The sequence below is a fragment of the Zingiber officinale genome, chromosome 6B (assembly GCF_018446385.1).
Source record: "Zingiber officinale cultivar Zhangliang chromosome 6B, Zo_v1.1, whole genome shotgun sequence".
NCBI classification, from domain to species: Eukaryota; Viridiplantae; Streptophyta; class Magnoliopsida; order Zingiberales; family Zingiberaceae; genus Zingiber; species Zingiber officinale.
The window spans coordinates 27,460,542-27,478,361 of NC_055996.1; the positions used below are offsets into that span (position 1 = coordinate 27,460,542).

Consider the following 17,820-nt stretch of genomic DNA (forward strand, 5'->3'; position numbering starts at 1 on the left):
AGAAGTCAAGCAAAAGACACAGCGAGCAAGAAGGATAACATAGGAAAGGAGTCGATGGGCTCGATGCATCCGAGGGATGAGGAACTACTAAAGAGCACATAAATGGAGCGAGAAGGATGCGCATGGTGCACCCGAGAGACAAGAAGCCGGGAGGAAGTCTACTAGAGGAGAAGGTCAAAATTAGATTCGGGTAAGCTCAACTTTGAATGACTAGAACATCACCCAATTGAGCGGAATGAATAATGGTCAATGTTGAAATTGACCATTCAAGGCACCTCAGATTGGATTGGACGCACCTCTCATGAACAATACTCGAGGTACCTTAGTTGGAACTAGAGGCACTAGGAGACGTTGTGGCGTGGGTAAGAGCGGTAATCCGGCTCAACCTAACCAAGGCACCTCTGATGAATCGAGGTGCCTCGATTGCCGCCAAAACAAAAAAATGTCGTTGTGAGTGGATCAAATTTTAATTAGTTGGAGGTGATTCCAAGTGTTCAAGGTGCCTTCGATGTGCCACGTTAGCAAACGGTCACTTCTACCAGTGGGCTATAAATAATGCCCCAAAGCTAGGAGTTCAAATCACACTTTGTAATCAACTTCTATAATCAAGTTTTGGGCTTCCAACTATTATAAGGGGGCTTCTTTGCCTCTGACATTGTCAAAGAACGAGTTATATTAGTGCACTACATTTTGTCTTAGATTAACAACTACACATATTGTAACAAAGTAAATCTTGAGTTCCTACTTTCTTTTTATATTATTTATTTTGATTAATTAATGTGTGTATCCTTGCTAAACTAGAAGCAAGAGAAAGGTCTAATTGATTTGCAAGCTATTCACCCCCTCTAACTGGTCCACCCGATCCAACAACAAGCACATGCTAACACCTTTGTTTTTACTTGGTTTATAGCCAGTGTGGTTAGTCTAAGACCCACGAGCGAAGTCTAAGGCCCACAATCATTGATCACTTCTGATGGGTAATATACTATTAACCTTTTCTTCCAAATGTCAATTCGGAGGCAAAGGTTCAATGAGAACATAGAAAATCTAAATATGTAAAACAATTGATAATATTTAAATACAATACCAACACCAACAACTCAAAAGTGTAGAAACTTGGAAATTGTTGTCAAAGTAATATTTTAGCATCGTAATAGAATTTTGGAGTTGTATAAGAGTCGTTTAAGTGTAGAAGAGGTTGTTCTGAGCTGCTAGTCGAAGGCTTTTTTTATAAGACCTTCTGGGTACTTGGAAACCTTTCCGGGCGCCTCCAACATGGTTTATCTTATCTACCTTTGTTGTAGTTTATCCTTCTCCGGGTGCCTAAATCCCTTCCGAGCACTTAGACTGTTGATATGGCGAGATCTGTACAAAGCTCTATCTGGTTGTGACTTATCCTTCTTTAGGCACTTGTATACCTTCCAGGCACTTGGACGCTTACATGTGTCAACCAATCAGAGAATGTCACCTCATCTAGATGTGTGGTTGAGTTTTAGCACTCCTGGGCACCTGGATTCCATCCGGTCATGCCTAGACATCCGAGTGCTTAGAATACATCCGGTCGCCTAGATTACATCAACTCTAGTCAATGCCTGATTTCAGATCCTACATCACAGAGTTAGAACAAACAAACAGAATATAGTATTTACGCATAAAATAGTTTGATAGTCTAATGACTGTCTGGTCTTGACTTTTGGATTTCCAATGAAACTCTCGGTCAGACTAACGCCTACTGTTTCCTTTCTAGGAATACATCTTAAGCCACTGCTCTCAAGAGAAATTACATGACTTACTAAACATCCTGTCCTCTTTGGGCTTCTTGCTCGGCATCTGATCCTTCGATCCCAGGACTTCCTCCGATGTTTGACCATTGCTGACCCATCGATCTGCTAGATGTCTGATCCTCCAAACTCATCTAGAGTTCCCACCCTGTGTCTTTAATTTTCCAAGGTTTCTGCCTAATATATGGTCTAGCTAACATATTAGAGCTTTCCCTTACCTAGTATCTAGTTAGCTTGACCTACTAAGAATTTTACCTAGTATCACGAGGACTTTTACTTACCTATTTTTACTAGGACTTTCTAGTTGAGCTACTTGCACACTTAGTCAATCTCATTAGAATATCGTAACCTTTAAATTTGAACATTTACCAATTATTAAAATATAGGTTTGATTATCTGGTGTTCCCATAACCAACACCACTTTTAATCACAATTTGGCAAGGTGGTGGACAAATTTGAATTTCCACATGTGTGTGTGCAGCATGGATGAATGGTAGAGCCTGATCAACATGACTAGCTTGTGCATATTCCCTCCATTGAAGAAATAAAATGGGTTCTATTTGATATTGTTGATTTGAGGGCGCCTGGTTCAGATGGATATGGTTCTAGGTTCTTTAAGCACACATGGGATACAATTCAACTAATTTTTGTGGTTGTTGCATAAGAGTTTTGCTGCACTGGGAAGTTGTTACGAAGATGGAACCATGCCTTGATTGCACTTATTCCTAAGTCAACACATGGTAATAAAGTATCTGATTGTCGACCTATATCTTATTGTAGAATTTTTTAGAAAGTTATTTCTGAGATATTGGCTGACAGAATCTTAGACATCATGAATCAAATTCTTCACCAATCTTAGCAACATTTGTGAAGGGTAGGTTTATCATTGGCAATATCTATTTGGCCCAGGAACTTTCCAAATGATATAAAAGGAAAAGGATATAACCCAAATGCATCATGAAGATTGACTTTCAAAAGACATTTGATTATGTGAACTGGGGCATCTTATAGAATGCTTTAATAGGACTGAATTTTCCATTGTAGTTTGGGTTATAGATCATATAGACATTTAGACACTTCAGAGGTGCTAGAGACTGAGGTAGGGAAATTCATTACCATCTTATCTTTTTGACGTCCATATTAAGGTCTTTGGGAGACAGCTACAAAGATATACCACAAGAGTGAAATTCAATTATCATCCTCAATATGATTATTCTTTATATGTCCACATGAGACATGAAATATCCACCTACTGTTGGATGCTTCAAGTTTATGGACAATACTATAGAGGTGGACGACTACTCACAAAGGTGAAACATCTTATTTTGTCTTCTTTAATCTAGCTTGTATAAAGAACACATAATAGTAGTTTTTTTTTTGTGAAGGCAAATTGAATTGTGAGCGAATTTATAGAAGTATACAAATTTATGTATACATGACATTAGAAATATCTTTGGATTTAATATTTTATCAGACATAATTCATTTCTAGCACATGATTATTATGTTTTCTTGCGCATATATATATATATACACACACGTTACCAATCAAATTGAAATAAAATTTGGGTTCAATTTTGAATCTAGTTCTTCCAAGATAATCAAATAAAAATAATAATAACATACATTAGTCTTATTTATAGTAAATATATAATAATCATTCAAATTTATTTGAATAATTAAATAAATTATTAATCAAATTATTTTTTAATAATAAAATAAAAAATTCATCATTTATTATATACTAAGGATGGATTGGAGTTACAAGGAAAGAAATTTAAGTGGAAAAAAATTGTAAGGGATAGGAAAGAAAAAGATGGAAAGGAATGTAAGAAGAGGAAGAAATAAAAAAGAACAAAATAATATGAAACCAGCCGTCGCACCCGTCGTTTACCTGCTTTGTTACTGGACATAAGGGCCACTGACACCCTGTACCGTATGCCAGATGATACAGCGCATCGCCTCCTTCTCACTACTTGAAGTCATGATGATGGGAGAGGGAGCGCTTGTGACGGACGGAGGAGGAAGACGATGCATCTGAGCGAGAACGAGGGCATCGAGGGGAACACCTTCGTGGTGACGGGTGGGCAGGGCTTCGTCGGGGCGGCTCTCTGCCTTGAGCTCGCCCGCCGTGGCGCCGCCGAGGTCCGATCCCTCGACCTCCGCGCCTCCTCCCCCTGGTCCGCCGATCTCCGTAATGCCCGCGTACGCTGCATCCAAGGTTCATTTTTTTTTCTCTCGCTCTTACTTCCTACCTCTCGATTCGTGCTTATTGCAGTTGTCAAATTCTCTCCGGTCTCCTTAATTTTACTTGAATTTCATGAAATTGATGGTAGCGATACAGAGGTCGACTTTTTTACTTACTCAGGATCGGGGCATTGAGTTGGTCAGGCGAAGATTTATTCGTATTGCGTTCTGAATTATGATCTTTCATCTAGTCCAACATGGAGATTTTATCGGAACAGCGAATTTAAATCTGATTTTGTTTGGAAAGTAATGAAATGGTATCAGTGCTCCATTTTTCGTTTTTAATTGTCATGAGAGGGCAGCAGGAAAACATAACTAATCGGTTAGGCAAAATAAGAATTTATATCTCACTTCCCAAGAGCTGCTCTTGGCACTGGCCTATGCTGTTTTGGCGCTGCTGTGATGACCGTGGAAGCACATGTATGAATACTAAAAGTATCTTAATTTTTTCAGGGGATGTGAATAAGAAAAAAGATATTGAAAAGGCTTTGTGGGGTGCGAATTGTGTTTTCCATCTTGCTTCATATGGAATGTCTGGGAAAGAAATGCTCCAAGCTGGGCGCGCTTTTGAAGTTAACATAAATGGAACCTGCAACATACTGGACGTATGCCATGAGTTTGGTATCAAGAGGCTAGTTTATGTCAGTACATACAATGTTATATTTGGAGGAAAGGAGATCATGAATGGGAATGAATCGTTACCATATTTTTCACTTGATGAGCATGTTGATCCGTATGGTCGAAGTAAATCTATAGCAGAACAGCTGGTTCTTAAAAGTAATGGACGCCCCTCCAAGTAAGCTTTTGAACAAAATCTCATGTTTCTGCTATTGTATGATAAACTGTTGTTCATTAGAAACTATTAAAGCAATCATAATCTCATATAAGAAGACACTTTTTAGGCAAAGATCTAGTATTTATAATTGAAGGAAAAATACAATGAATAACTCTAGGATGATCAAATTAAGTTGAATCTCATTGTGGTAGTTGAATCAATCCTTGGTTCAGTTAATGCTTATGGTTGTGTTTTGATTATTTAACACTTATAAATGACTTTACATGCAGCCAATTTGTGCTGGGGTAATTGCTTTAGGCATATGTTACGTGGGTGGATACGGGGATGCATATGAGATAATATTAATGGAATTTATCTAACATTAAATACACATGTAAACTGAGCTTATAATAATCAGATTATTACAACAACAACAATAACAATTAAGTCTTATCCCACAAGGTGAGGTCGGCTATATGGATCCCTTTACGCTATTTAGCTATATCCCCTACTATATCATCATTTATATTTAAATAAATTTTATCTTATTTTATTGTTGCTAACCAAGTCTTTTTTGGTCTTCTTTTTCTTCGGTTGATGTGAACATTTGTCATAGTTTAACATCACCTAACTAGAGCATCTATTGGTCGTCTACGTACATGTTCGTACCATCTTAAACGTATCTTCCAGAGTTTTCCCTCAATAGGTGCAATTTTGACTTTTCTCTAATATTTTCATTTCTTATCTTGTTTATTCGTGTATGTCTACACATCCACCTTAACATCCTCATTTCTATAACTCTTATCTTCTGCTCATTTGTTTGAGTCATAGCCCATTATTCAACTTCATATAACATAGCAGGTCTAATCGCCATTTTGTAAAACTTTTCTTTTAGTCTAGAGGTATTTTACAATCAAAAAGAACATTTGACGTTCTCCTCCATTTCAACCATCCTGCTTGTATTATACGTAAGACCTCTCTCAATCTCTCCATCCTTTTGCAAAAATAATTCTAAATACTTAAAACCTACAACTTGTCATCTTTTATCGTAACAATTGTCTCATTACGTCTAATATTACTAAACTTAAATTTCATATATTATGTCTTTACTCTATTAATTCTAAAACCTTTCACTTCTAGCATTTACTGCCATGATTTGAGTTTAACATTTATTCTTTCACATGTCTCATCTACCAAAACAATATCATTTGTAAACAACAAGCATTACGTATGGTATCTTGGATGTGTCCGGTGAGTTCCTCCATGATTAGTAAAAAAGGACTTAGAGATAATCCTTGATGTAGTTATATTCTTATGGGAAACACTTCGGTAAGTCTGTCCTCTTATCATTACATTCTCATATATATCCTTAATTAGTTCAATATACATTATGTTAACACCTCTCTTTTCTAGAAGTCTCCGTATAATTCCAACTTTATCATAAGTTTTTTCTAGATTAATGAATACCATGTATATCATAAGTTTTTTCTAGATTAATGAATACCATGTATAAATCTTACTTCTGTTCCGATACTTTTCAATTAGTTGTCTTAGAAAATAACTTCTGTTGTCGATCTTCCAGGTTTAATTCCAAATTGATTTTCGGTCACCATGGTCTCCTTTCTTAGTCTTTTTTCTATTATTCTTTCTTGAAGTTTCATGGTACGACTTATTAGTTATAGTTTGTACAATTTTGTATGTCTCATTTATTCTTATATAAGGGAACTTGAATGCTTATCAGATCTGATATTTTTTTATTTTCAATATCAAATTGAATAACTTTGTATGTCATTCAATATCTTATTTTTCTAGGACCTTCGTACCTCTATTAGAATATTATCAGGTTCAACTACTTTTCCATTTTACATCTCATTTAAAACTTGTTCTAAAGTTTAAATTCTACGATAAAAATTTAAATTTCTATACTCATTTGACCTATTTAAATTACCTAAGTTAAGTTGTTTACCTAAATTTTCATTGAAAAATTGATGAAAATATATCTTCCATCGTCCTTTTATTTCCTTATCATTCAATAGTGTCCTATTGCATTCATCTTTAATACATCTTATTTAGATAAGATCTCTTGTCTTCCTCTCTTTCGTTTTAGCAATTTTGTAAATATCCTTTCCCCTGTTTATCCAATTTTCGATATAAGCATTAACATATTTTTTTATTCAAGGAATCACTTATCCTTCTCATTTCATTTTACTTTGCACATGGATTAAACAAAACATGAACTTAATTGCATGTCTTTTACTTGTCTAATGATAAGATGCAATTAAATAACACGTGTTATACGACATATCTTATATGATCCTAATTTCAAATCCTTAGAAATTAGAATTAGAAAATAGTTGGCTATATAAATGAATGTCCCTCTTTTGAAAAAATAAGTCAAAACTATAAATTCAGCAAATCTGATTTCTTCTTGAGCTGCTTCTCCTTGAACAAGGACTCCTGTGTCTCTCTTGTTCCTTCCTGTGATTAACGGCATACTCAAGGCAAAGAAGTTATTTTTGAGGCTTTCTTGTGTTAGATTGTCAGTTTTACCTTTAAAGTATTCATCGTCGAAACAAAGTAACTTGAAACGAATGTGATAGGGTGTGAAGTTGTCTGAAGACATCCAACATGCTTGATACAGTTTACGTTGTCCAGCTTATATTTTGCCAATCAAATTGATACTTCTGTACGATCATTACACACCATTTCCTAATTAATCCATAACATTTAACTTGGCATCGACTTTGGTTATGGCTCTTCTATCCATTTTTTCTTGCTACAGGAAAAAAAACAGTATTCGTCTTTATACTTGTGCAATTCGTTCTGCTGCTATTTATGGACCTGGTGAAGAGAGACATTTTCCAAGAATTCTTTCCCTTGCAAAGTTGGGGTTGGCTTTGTTCAAAGTAGGTAGTCCTAATGTGAAGACAGATTGGGTTTATGTGGACAATTTAGTTCACGCTCTGATATTGGCAAGCATGGGACTTTTGGATGACATCCCTGGCAGAGAAGGGCATGTTGTGGCTGCTGGGCAACCCTATTTCATATCTGATGGTAACTAGAAAACATGGACATACATCTGGAGCTATTAAAGTCTTATATATTTAGTCATTAATGTTGTCATGTTAATCTAGGTGCATTTGTTTCTGTTATGCTGTTTGACTTCTTAGTCTTATAACTACATGGTAGGAAGAATGATACTTTTCCTAGTCACCAAAAAATTCTGAATCACAGCTAGATAGGGACGTTGGTCTCAGTGCAACCAATGAGGTCTATTGACCCCACTGAACCGTTGTTATTAACAAATAACTAGTAAGAATTTATTATTTTTAATCAATAGGTAGTATAAGACTTCTAAAAGAAAAAGCTTACATATTTATGAAACTTAGGTTCTTAAGTTTTAGAATATTAACCCCACTTAAATGGTCATTTTGCTACTTAATTGCTTCCACTTAAATGGTCATTCGCTACTTAATTGTTTCCAAAATACATGGACATGTTTAAGACTTACATCCTACCCATTATGTCCTTGCAGATAATATTGTTCTAATTGATGAGACTTTCAATAGTATAAACTCATAGTTTGTATCCTGGAGACATTTTAAAAGCTAAGCTGATGGTATAACTAAAAGGCGTATATGAAATGTAGTTTCAGTAAGAAGAAACTGGCTGAGAGGACAATTAAATGAATCATGAATTTTTGGCAAGTAAGAGTTTTAGGTTTTTAAATTTATTACTCAACAACAATAATCAATTTGAATATTGCTGATGTTGTATCCTTGCCTAGAGGTCACTTGGAGGGATATGATTCATATAACTAACCCGAAATAATTGGAATAAGCATGACTTGACAACAATAAACAACAATACGACATTAAATATGATATTAAGGACTGAGGACTATATCATTAATCTTATTAAGAGTGGATGGTTGAAAAGGAGAACAACTTTCGAAGTCTTTTGTGAACATTGTGCGCTACTTACAGTAAAAGAAAATTTTACACTATTTTTGATAGAATAGTTATATTTTATAGTTCACAATGTTGTGCAATTAGAAAACAGTTAATAGAAAAAAAGTTGTTTTAGTAGAGGTGAGAAATGTGCAGGCATTTGCAAAAAAAAAAAAAAAAATGCTAATTGGAGCAATTAGGTGTAACTCTTCCAATAAATATTTTTAAAAGAAATAATATGAGATTATATCAACATATCTAGAAACAACTAACTGATCATATAATTAGACAAGTTGAATTGGCTGAAGATTAACAAAATGTTTTAAAGATTTGATATTGACAAGGATATAACCGTAAACAAAGTTTGCTAGTGGCATAAAGGCCCAAACTCACAATAATCCTTCCTATTGTTCCAAAAAAAGCAGTGTGGTGGAATTGTGAGTCTGTTAACTAAATTAATCCTTCCCAAAGCATTCTTTTCCACCGAACTATGCTTGGCCTTGTCATAATTATTGCAAATTGCATGGTGGTATTTAGTGCCTCAGATGTATTTGGTGTTGTGCATCCCCAACTCAGAAGTTCTCACTGATTTGACGAGGAATGCTTGATACAACTAAGTGAAAAAGTAACTCATTTTTGAAGTAACAAATACTTTCATGGAAAAGTTGGTAAGGAACATATCTTGTATATATGTGTATTTAGTTTGAAAATCTTGGAATACAATTAAATAATTTATATTCTAAATATACTAGGGCAACGTTCATTGTTGAATTTCAGTATTTTGACACTGGCTCTGTTTTGGACACGCTATTAAATAAATTCATGTACGTGTGAAGCTTTCTTTTAGTCCTTTTTGGCTAATTATAAGCCTGTTGGTGATAACATCGTAAGCTTGTTATTTTCAAAATTGAGATAATGGGAAGTCTGAGGGAATCATTGTTGCACATTGTGCTTTGTTTGTAGCGTGGATTCCAGTCATACAGACATCTTTTATACTTTAATATCAAATTAATTATTCAACATACTTTGATAGTTGTTTCTTCAAATGTAATGAGTTATTTGAAAGTCTGTTTGCTTATTTCTTCAGGCTCACCTGTTAATACATTCGAATTTATCATCAAGCCTTTATTGCGGAGTTTGGATTATGTCATGCCAAGAATGACACTGGATGTCCATCATGCATTGTTTATGGCTCGATTTTTCTGGGTCATCTATACACTTTTATATCCATGGCTCAACCATAGATGGCTTCCCCAGCCTCTGCTTCTTCCAGCTGAGGTTCACAAGGTGAATAAAGTTAATCACTAGCATTTGTTGGATATTTCAGTTATTGCTTCAATTTTTTTTCCGAAAAAACTTCAGCTCTGGGAAGTTAGCACCAATAATTGAATTGCTACTCGCCTTTGATTCATTGCAGTTATGTATGTTGTATCTTAAACCAGTCCAGAAGTTGATTATTCTAGAACAGACAAACTTACTACTGTGCGTCTTCAAACTACTCTGCATAAGCAAACACTATGCAGAGTCTCTTTTATTATTTACATTTTCCTGTGTCAATGTATTAGCAAATCCAGAACATACATCCTAGGCAACAAGATATATGTTAGTCTTCAAGTTGTATCAAATATTAGCAGTACGTAATGCAAACAGAAAAATTTTGATTTTCTAGTCCTTGCTATATATCCCTTAGTAATTGTTAGATGTATAAATTTCTTTTCAATTTGCATACTTCTTATTAGTTGCCATGACCTTGTTATGTTATGCCCTAGTTTTCTAAGATTTGCCATGTTACATGACACTCATTTGCCTGATTCAGTAACAAATTCAACCAATAGAAGCTCATTTCTGCAGTTCTTTGTGAAAACAAAAACAAGTTGTGGCCTAAAAGGAGGGCATAATGTTTATTTATGGTGCTAAATACAGTGAAGTATGAAATTTTTGATATCTTGAACAGGTTGGTGTGACTCATTACTTCTCTATACTGAAAGCGAGGCAAGAGCTAGGCTACATACCAATTGTGAGTCCAGACGAGGGCATGAAGGCCATGATTGCATATTGGCAAGATAGGAAAAGAAAAGAACTGGACGGCCCAACCATCTATGTATGGATCTTTGTCGTCATCGGGATGGCTACGCTGTTTTCTGCGGCTTTCCTACCTCCCATTGGACCATTAGCCTGGACACAAGCCCTTGGTCTTTTCTTCTTCCGATCCTTGTGGATGGTTAGACTTGTGTTCATTGTATCAGTAGCTTTGCATGTTGGCGAAGGGCTTTATGCATTGCACCTGTCGAGCAAAGTCGATCCTGCAAATTCCAAAGGGTGGTTTTGGCAAACTGTTTGTCTTGGTTTTTTCTCAATGAGGTTTTTGTTGAAGAGAGCACAGAATTGAATTTGCTGCCTCTCTTTGTTTAGGTTGCCCATTTAATAAATGAACACAACTCTCATAAGGCTTTGTATACTAATCAAAGAGTCGCTTATCGCCATATGCGAAATTTGAATCTGTATAATAGCTCTATTAAGACATGGGAGAATTTTATCTTAATAGTTTATAGTTACAAGGTTGATGTATTGGTAAATTGCTCAAAAAGTGACAACAAACAAATAGGATTATGCATCAAACAACTTCACATAATATTTACAATTAAAAGAAACAATTGGTTTTCAAAACAAAAGAAAAATTCAAGTGTGCTTCTCAGAACCAAGGCTACACAAGAATTCAAATGAAAACTAAAGACAAATCTTGTCATATATTCACATAGAGAAAGACATGTACATACAAATTGATACTTGTAACACAGGTGATATCTTAGCTAGGTACAATAAATTTACAGCAGATACAGAGATGAGTACATAGTAAAAATGCATTCAGATTTTGCGAATGCAGCCAGTGTGCTGCAATTTTGGGGATGGCTAGGAAACTCTACAGATGATAATTAGTTCATTGTGTGTTGCAGCCAGGTGCAGTGCTCAAGGTGAGAAGCTCTCAGCAAGTGAAGCGAGCATTTCAAAGTCTTTTGCACCGGAGTGTCCAGTTTCCTTCTTCCCTTCAGAAGTAAAGCTGCCGACAATCACCTGCAATGTTTTTGATCCTTTAGGATATAGATGGCATTAGACAAGTTCGGTCAAGTATGAGAAATTGTAGGGGAGAGGAAAGAGGTAGGAAAAACTTGAGAGAAAAGGAATACACACACATAGGGTTGTTACCCTACTTACCTTATGATGCTCACCATGTGTATTTTTTTTTATTTCTTTAGCTTAAATACTATAATCTAAATCCTAAATTCTAAATTCTAACCCCTAAGCTTAAAAAAAAAAATGCTTACCTTGTGAGCACCATAAGATAACTAGGTTAACAACCCTCATATATATATATAACGGAAGGAAAGATGAGTCCACCATGACTTTCCCTTAACTTATTTCTTCCCCTCCCTTCTTTGTATTATAGGAAACCTAGTAAGATGGCAATAGCACACTACGTGAAACTAATAAGAACAAAAGCAAGTGCATGTAAAATAAAATTGCTTAAAGATGTTGTAAATATTATCTAGTACAGTGTTTTTAATTTTTTTAAATAAAAAATGTTTAGAAATACCAATGTTGTTGAATGAATCACTGATGACGAGCAAAAATCAAAACATATGGTTTACTGACAAGGAAATAACAAGCTAAAATGCAGAGTTGTTGAACTTACCGAACTAGACAATTTTAGGGCTTTTTTTTTTTTGGCTCATACACTCTTCCTTGAAAAAGTATAGGGCTAAGTTAAAATAAGTTCACAAAGGGATCTGATAATTGTAAATATTATCTAGTACAGTGTTTTTAATTTTTTTAAATAAAAAATGTTTAGAAATACCAATGTTGTTGAATGAATCGCTGATGACGAGCAAAAATCAAAACATATGGTTTACTGACAAGGAAATAACAAGCTAAATTGCAGAGTTGTTGAACTTACCGAACTAGACAATTTTAGGGCATTTTTTTTTTTTGGCTCATACACTCTTCCTTGAAAAAGTATAGGGCTAAGTTAAAATAAGTTCACAAAGGGATCTGATAAACTGCTTTGGTTAGCAAGATGTTGCATAATTTCCCTAACCTGCGAGAAGTTTCAAATCCTAGAAGATACAAATGCTCACGAGGTCTTTGAATGTTCAGTTGAGCTTGTTAGGGAAAAAAAAAGACAGCCCGGTGCACGAAGCTCCTTCCATGCGGGGTCCCGGGGAAGGATCCATTGTATGCAACCTTACCCTGTTTTTTGCAAAAGGCTGTTTCCAGGATTCGAACCCGTGATCTTTTGGTCACATGGTAACAACTTTACCGTTGCGCCAAGGCTCCCCTTCCTTGTTAGGGAAAAAAAATGCTCAAAAATTGATTGGGAAACATGTTGATCATGTAGCATGGGGGAACTGAATTAGAAAGATAAAAGGAAGCGCTAAAACAAGAGATGGTCTGAGTTTTCATCAACTTGCATTCTCTTGAAAAAAAAAAGAACTTGAAACAAGTAGTAGCTACACATTTATGTTATGTACTACCAGAACAGGTATTCTAACTAGGAGAATATCAAGAATTACCTGCATTGGTGAAGCTGCTATCAACACACCGGCCACTCCGCCGCCTATAACATGTCCATCGGGACCAGCTAGTGAAACACTGAGACCACCTGTTCTGCTCTGCTGACCTCCACTGTGGCTCAGCAGCAATGATCCAGAGAGTGACAAGACTTCAAAACGACCCTGTTAATAGGACATCACAAAAATGCAAACAAGTAATATATCATTTTTTTTAGTATTGGAAGTCACTGCACAGTAGCGCCAGATAATGCCAGAGAACAACATAAAATAAAGTAGCTAACCATTTCTCACATATATAACTTGGCCTGATAGAAAATATCAGCTTATACGTGATAAGAAGTGGTGGTGGAAAAGCGCACATCAAAACCACATCTAAGGTTGCAATACTAAATTGGATAGAGAGAGCAGGTTCCAAGTTAACCTCATAAGTAACAGTACCACCAGAAGTAGAAATCTGACGGAGAGAAGCATTTGCAATTGCACCATTTGCCGACAGAACACAAATTGCGCGTCTGCTTTGCTGCGAGAATTCCATTATCTTGGCTGATACATCCTGAAAAGTACCAGCAGATAGATATGAAAGTTAACATCCTCTGAGCTAGAAAAGCATTGAAATTACAAGCAACATGATCTCTAAGAGTTGTGAGGTTTATTTCATCTAACCTGCAAATCTATAGTGGGCACAGCAACAAATATTCAATGTTGATGCCCCCAAAGAACATAATAATGCTTTGGTTGTATCTATCTCTGTCAAAATCACTGATTTATGCCTCATGAGAACGTTTGAATAAACACAAGTCTAAGTTAAGATCGGTTTCCGTATGGATCTCACACATACAAATCCCTCTTTGACTTGTTTTTCAGGAGATTGGCCATGGCTTCTTAACAGTATAGGTTGTAATTGAGTATAATTGAGACCAAATTAGAGTAGGACCATGAGATGACAAAATGTGTTCCTGTTTTTTCACCTACTGGCTACTGTGCACTTGGCAGTGACAGGGAATCCTACCTTAAACCCAATTATATGTGGAACAATGTAATGCCACATCATACACCTCAAAAACGACACTGACAATACAGCAATTCAATGTATGCCTAATTGCTTTGGCACAGTTTCAATCTCGTTTGCTCAGTAGGTCCATTCATGAATAAGCATCATTAGATTTTTTATTATTAGCGCTAATAAACACATTTAGCTTAAAGACCTTAGACTAAGAGTAAATGTTAGTCACTCTAATTTGATCAAAACATACGATAACTTTAAACAGCACTCAAAATTGACAAAAATGCCTGGTACAAGAAATTTGATTCAATGAAGACAACCTTAAAGGTCAAAAACTGCTCAGAAACATTATTCAATAAGTTACTCTTCAGAAAATTTAGGTGAAACAAATGGAGCCTAAATGATCTTAAAACAAATGATATATTCTCCATGACAAAGCGAGCACATGGTATTGAACTAGTTTTAACATAACAAACAAAAAAAAAATCTTACCTCTCCAGTTTGAACTGCTATGACGTGTGGCATAAATCCAGTCCCAGTTGAACCTACAAGTAACTATTCCTTGTAATAAACACAAATACCAATAGTGTGCCCAAAAGACGAGCAATTCTAGATGTTATCAAAGTTTGCAACAAAAGCATTTGCTGCAATATCTAGAGCCAAATAGATATTCATACGAGAGTAAAGCCTCAATCCTGAAGATTATTAAACAACATAATTATAATGAAAAAGGCATAGCAACCATGTTCAACCAAATAGAATACCAAGAATTAGATAAATCCAAATGATTTCCCTCATGGCGCTACCAAGAAAGAATCCACATCGAACTTCATGGAGAACTTGTAAACCTTTCCAAACAATAAACCAACCTATAACACAAATTACAGCATATAGTGCTTGTAACATTAAAAAGCACAAGGCAATAAGTATGCTTTGCCTTTCAAAGCGTCTGAAATAGGAGAAAACACTTGGGATATGCAAGTCTTGCTTCGATCCACCAGAAATCATAAGATGCAAAATTTATATAAAGCTTTGAACTTGTGTTGGTAGAAAAAGATAAAAAGAGAAATACAATAAAAAAAATCCAATTGCAACAAAGAATGTAGATTACCAAGTGACTTTATGTGTCTCTTGTTGGTTGAACCTCGTGGACGGCCTCTAGACTTTTTGGCACCCTCCGCTGCAACTGTTGCTGCCATATTAGTCGCCGGAGAGAACGTTGGAGGAGCAGGACTTCTGGAAAGCGGGGACACAGCAAGAATGGGCGTACCATCTGGACCATACTTCCTCGGACGGCCACGCTTCCTCTTGAATGACTCCCCGGAGCTATTGCCGGAAGAAAGACCACCGCTGCCACCGGCCACTCCTTGGAACGGAGGAGTGGCACTGGCACTCCAGCCACCACCCGCCACTACTTGATACGCAGGAGTATCACTGGCACTGCCTGGTGGTTCATAGACACGAACGCCATTCTCGTGATCGACAAGCTTCGCATTGAAGAGAGGAGACTGATTCCTTTCCATGGATCGACACCTTTTATAGTTCGAGACTGCTACAGGCCCGACAGTGAGAGCCCAGCAGCAAACATCAACTGAGGGATATATCCATCGTCAAGAAAAATGCAACAAGATCGGAATTTTTTTTTCTCCTGATACATCTCTTAGGAGTTCTGTACATTTACAAAAAAAAAAAAAAGGAAGTTGTAAAATCCTCAAGCAGATTTCTCAAATATTTTCTGCAGTTCCTGCAAATAACACAGGAAAAAAAAAGGAAAAACAACATCAAAATCGCGCTATCTTAGAGATCTAGCTTAAAAGATACAAGATTTCGAAGAGGAAATCTGAAACCCTAAACCAGTTGTTAAAAAAAAAAAATAGAAGAAAAGAAAGAAAGAAAGAAAGAAAAACGGTCTGAGCAAACGATCGCGTTTCAAAAAGGCCTCTCTTTTTTTTCTTTTGATGAAGAACGACCAATTTTTTCGGTAAAATAAAATGTGAAAATCGAAATTAGAAGGCAAATATTGGTTAATTAATTAAAAAAATATCTCATAAGATTTAGTTTAGCGAACCCTTTTAGGTTTTCGGAAAATGAAAATAAAAAAGGTCCTAAAATAAACCCTAAATATCAAATTCCGATGGAAAATCCACGAGAAAAATTAGAGAAATTACGAGATCTGGTCGCCAGCCTTCTTCTTTCCACTCGACTTGCTCCCCAAAAAAAAAAAACGAAAATAAACACAAAATCAGTTCCAAAAAAAAAGTCTTTAAAATGTGGAAGGTGTAAGAAGATAAGCGTACCGAGGGGCAGACGATATCTCAGTGGAAGAATCCCTCGCAGCTGGAGAGCACCACATGGATACACGTATTATTGTCTTTTTATTGTTTTTAAAAAGGGTCAATATCTTAATACGAGATTAAATTGAATTATTTGACAAAATTAAAATTTACCTTTTCCTTTAGTAAAGAATGATTAAGTTCATCCAGTCTAAAGCTAATTAGATTACGGGATTAATTTATAATTGATTGTTAAGTTTATTAAACGGTGAAAGATATTTCTTTCTATCGGAAAAATTTAGCAAACCCTACTCCTTAAGAAATTAGTTCCTCAAGCTCTGGTTTTAATTCCCTAAAAGTATATTTGGTTTTATTATATGTAATTTTAATTATATGATTATCAGATAATTATAAAATTAAGATTACATGAAATAAAATATTATTTAATTTAACTCTAAATAATAATATAATTTAATTTAATTTAATATTTATTGTATTATTCGGGTTTCAATTTGATATTTGATTAATTTTTTTAAATAAATTTAATTAATAATATTAATTAATAAGTTGATAAAATATATAATACATAAACATAATTGAATTATAATTTTTAAAATTTAAAATAAATTTATATTTTTTAAAATATAATTAAAAACCTAAATTTCTAAATTTCTTCTTGGAGTCTCCCTTTTTACTGTGTCAATTCCAAGCGTCGCTACTCCCTCACACACGCGATCATTAGTGTCGCCTCCTCCCCAAGCTGTCAATCCCACCTCCTTCGCAAGTTGTCGGTGCCAACCCCTTTGCAAATCGCCGATGTCGTCTCCTCTATCACTGCTTATCGTCATGTTCTCCATGGTTTAGTCGTAAGACATTGTTCGAAGGTGATTGTTAACACCGCCTCCTCCGTAAGTCGTCGGCGCGACCTCCTTCGCAAGTCGTCAGTCTTGCCTCTACAAGTCATTGATGTCGCCTCCTCTAGTGTTGCCCATCATCATGTCCTGCATGGTTTTGTCATAGGATATTGTTTAGAGGTGATCGTCGACACTACCTCCTCCGCAAGCAGCCGGCGCTGCCTCCTCCGCAAGCTGCCAGCGCCGCCTGATAAGCCTCTGATCACTAGCAATCCGATGCAAAACGAGTCATCCCCCGCCTTTGCTCCTTCCTAGACTAGACGATCACCTACCCTCGTCCGCAAAACCGCAGGATAATTTTGGAAAAGAT

General features: G+C 35.8%; 2 protein-coding genes across 6 annotated transcripts; one reads left to right on the forward strand and one right to left on the reverse strand.

Moving 5' to 3' along the window:
• The first annotated feature begins 3,752 nt into the window (after window positions 1-3,752).
• Window positions 3,753-11,307, forward strand: LOC121992292 (short-chain dehydrogenase/reductase family 42E member 1-like). Its single transcript, XM_042546573.1, has 5 exons — window positions 3,753-4,001; window positions 4,481-4,823; window positions 7,585-7,856; window positions 9,840-10,039; window positions 10,707-11,307. The coding sequence occupies exons 1-5, from the start codon at window positions 3,812-3,814 to the stop codon at window positions 11,139-11,141; spliced, it is 1,440 nt and encodes a 479-aa protein (XP_042402507.1). The 5' UTR covers window positions 3,753-3,811; the 3' UTR covers window positions 11,142-11,307.
• Window positions 11,308-11,473: 166 nt separating this feature from the next.
• Window positions 11,474-16,685, reverse strand: LOC121992293 (AT-hook motif nuclear-localized protein 10-like). 5 transcript variants are annotated; one of them, XM_042546579.1, is made up of 8 exons: window positions 16,621-16,635; window positions 16,492-16,526; window positions 15,594-16,067; window positions 15,435-15,509; window positions 14,816-14,868; window positions 13,742-13,873; window positions 13,321-13,482; window positions 11,474-11,824 (listed from the first exon to the last, which is right to left on the reverse strand). In XM_042546579.1, the coding sequence occupies exons 3-8, from the start codon at window positions 15,844-15,846 to the stop codon at window positions 11,720-11,722; spliced, it is 780 nt and encodes a 259-aa protein (XP_042402513.1). In that variant the 5' UTR covers window positions 15,847-16,067; window positions 16,492-16,526; window positions 16,621-16,635; the 3' UTR covers window positions 11,474-11,719. The 5 variants fall into 5 exon arrangements, with proteins under 5 accessions (XP_042402513.1, XP_042402508.1, XP_042402509.1 ...); XM_042546574.1 differs by having other exon boundaries at window positions 15,435-16,067; window positions 16,621-16,685; XM_042546575.1 differs by having other exon boundaries at window positions 15,435-15,992; window positions 16,621-16,682.
• Between the last annotated feature and the right edge of the window lie 1,135 nt (window positions 16,686-17,820).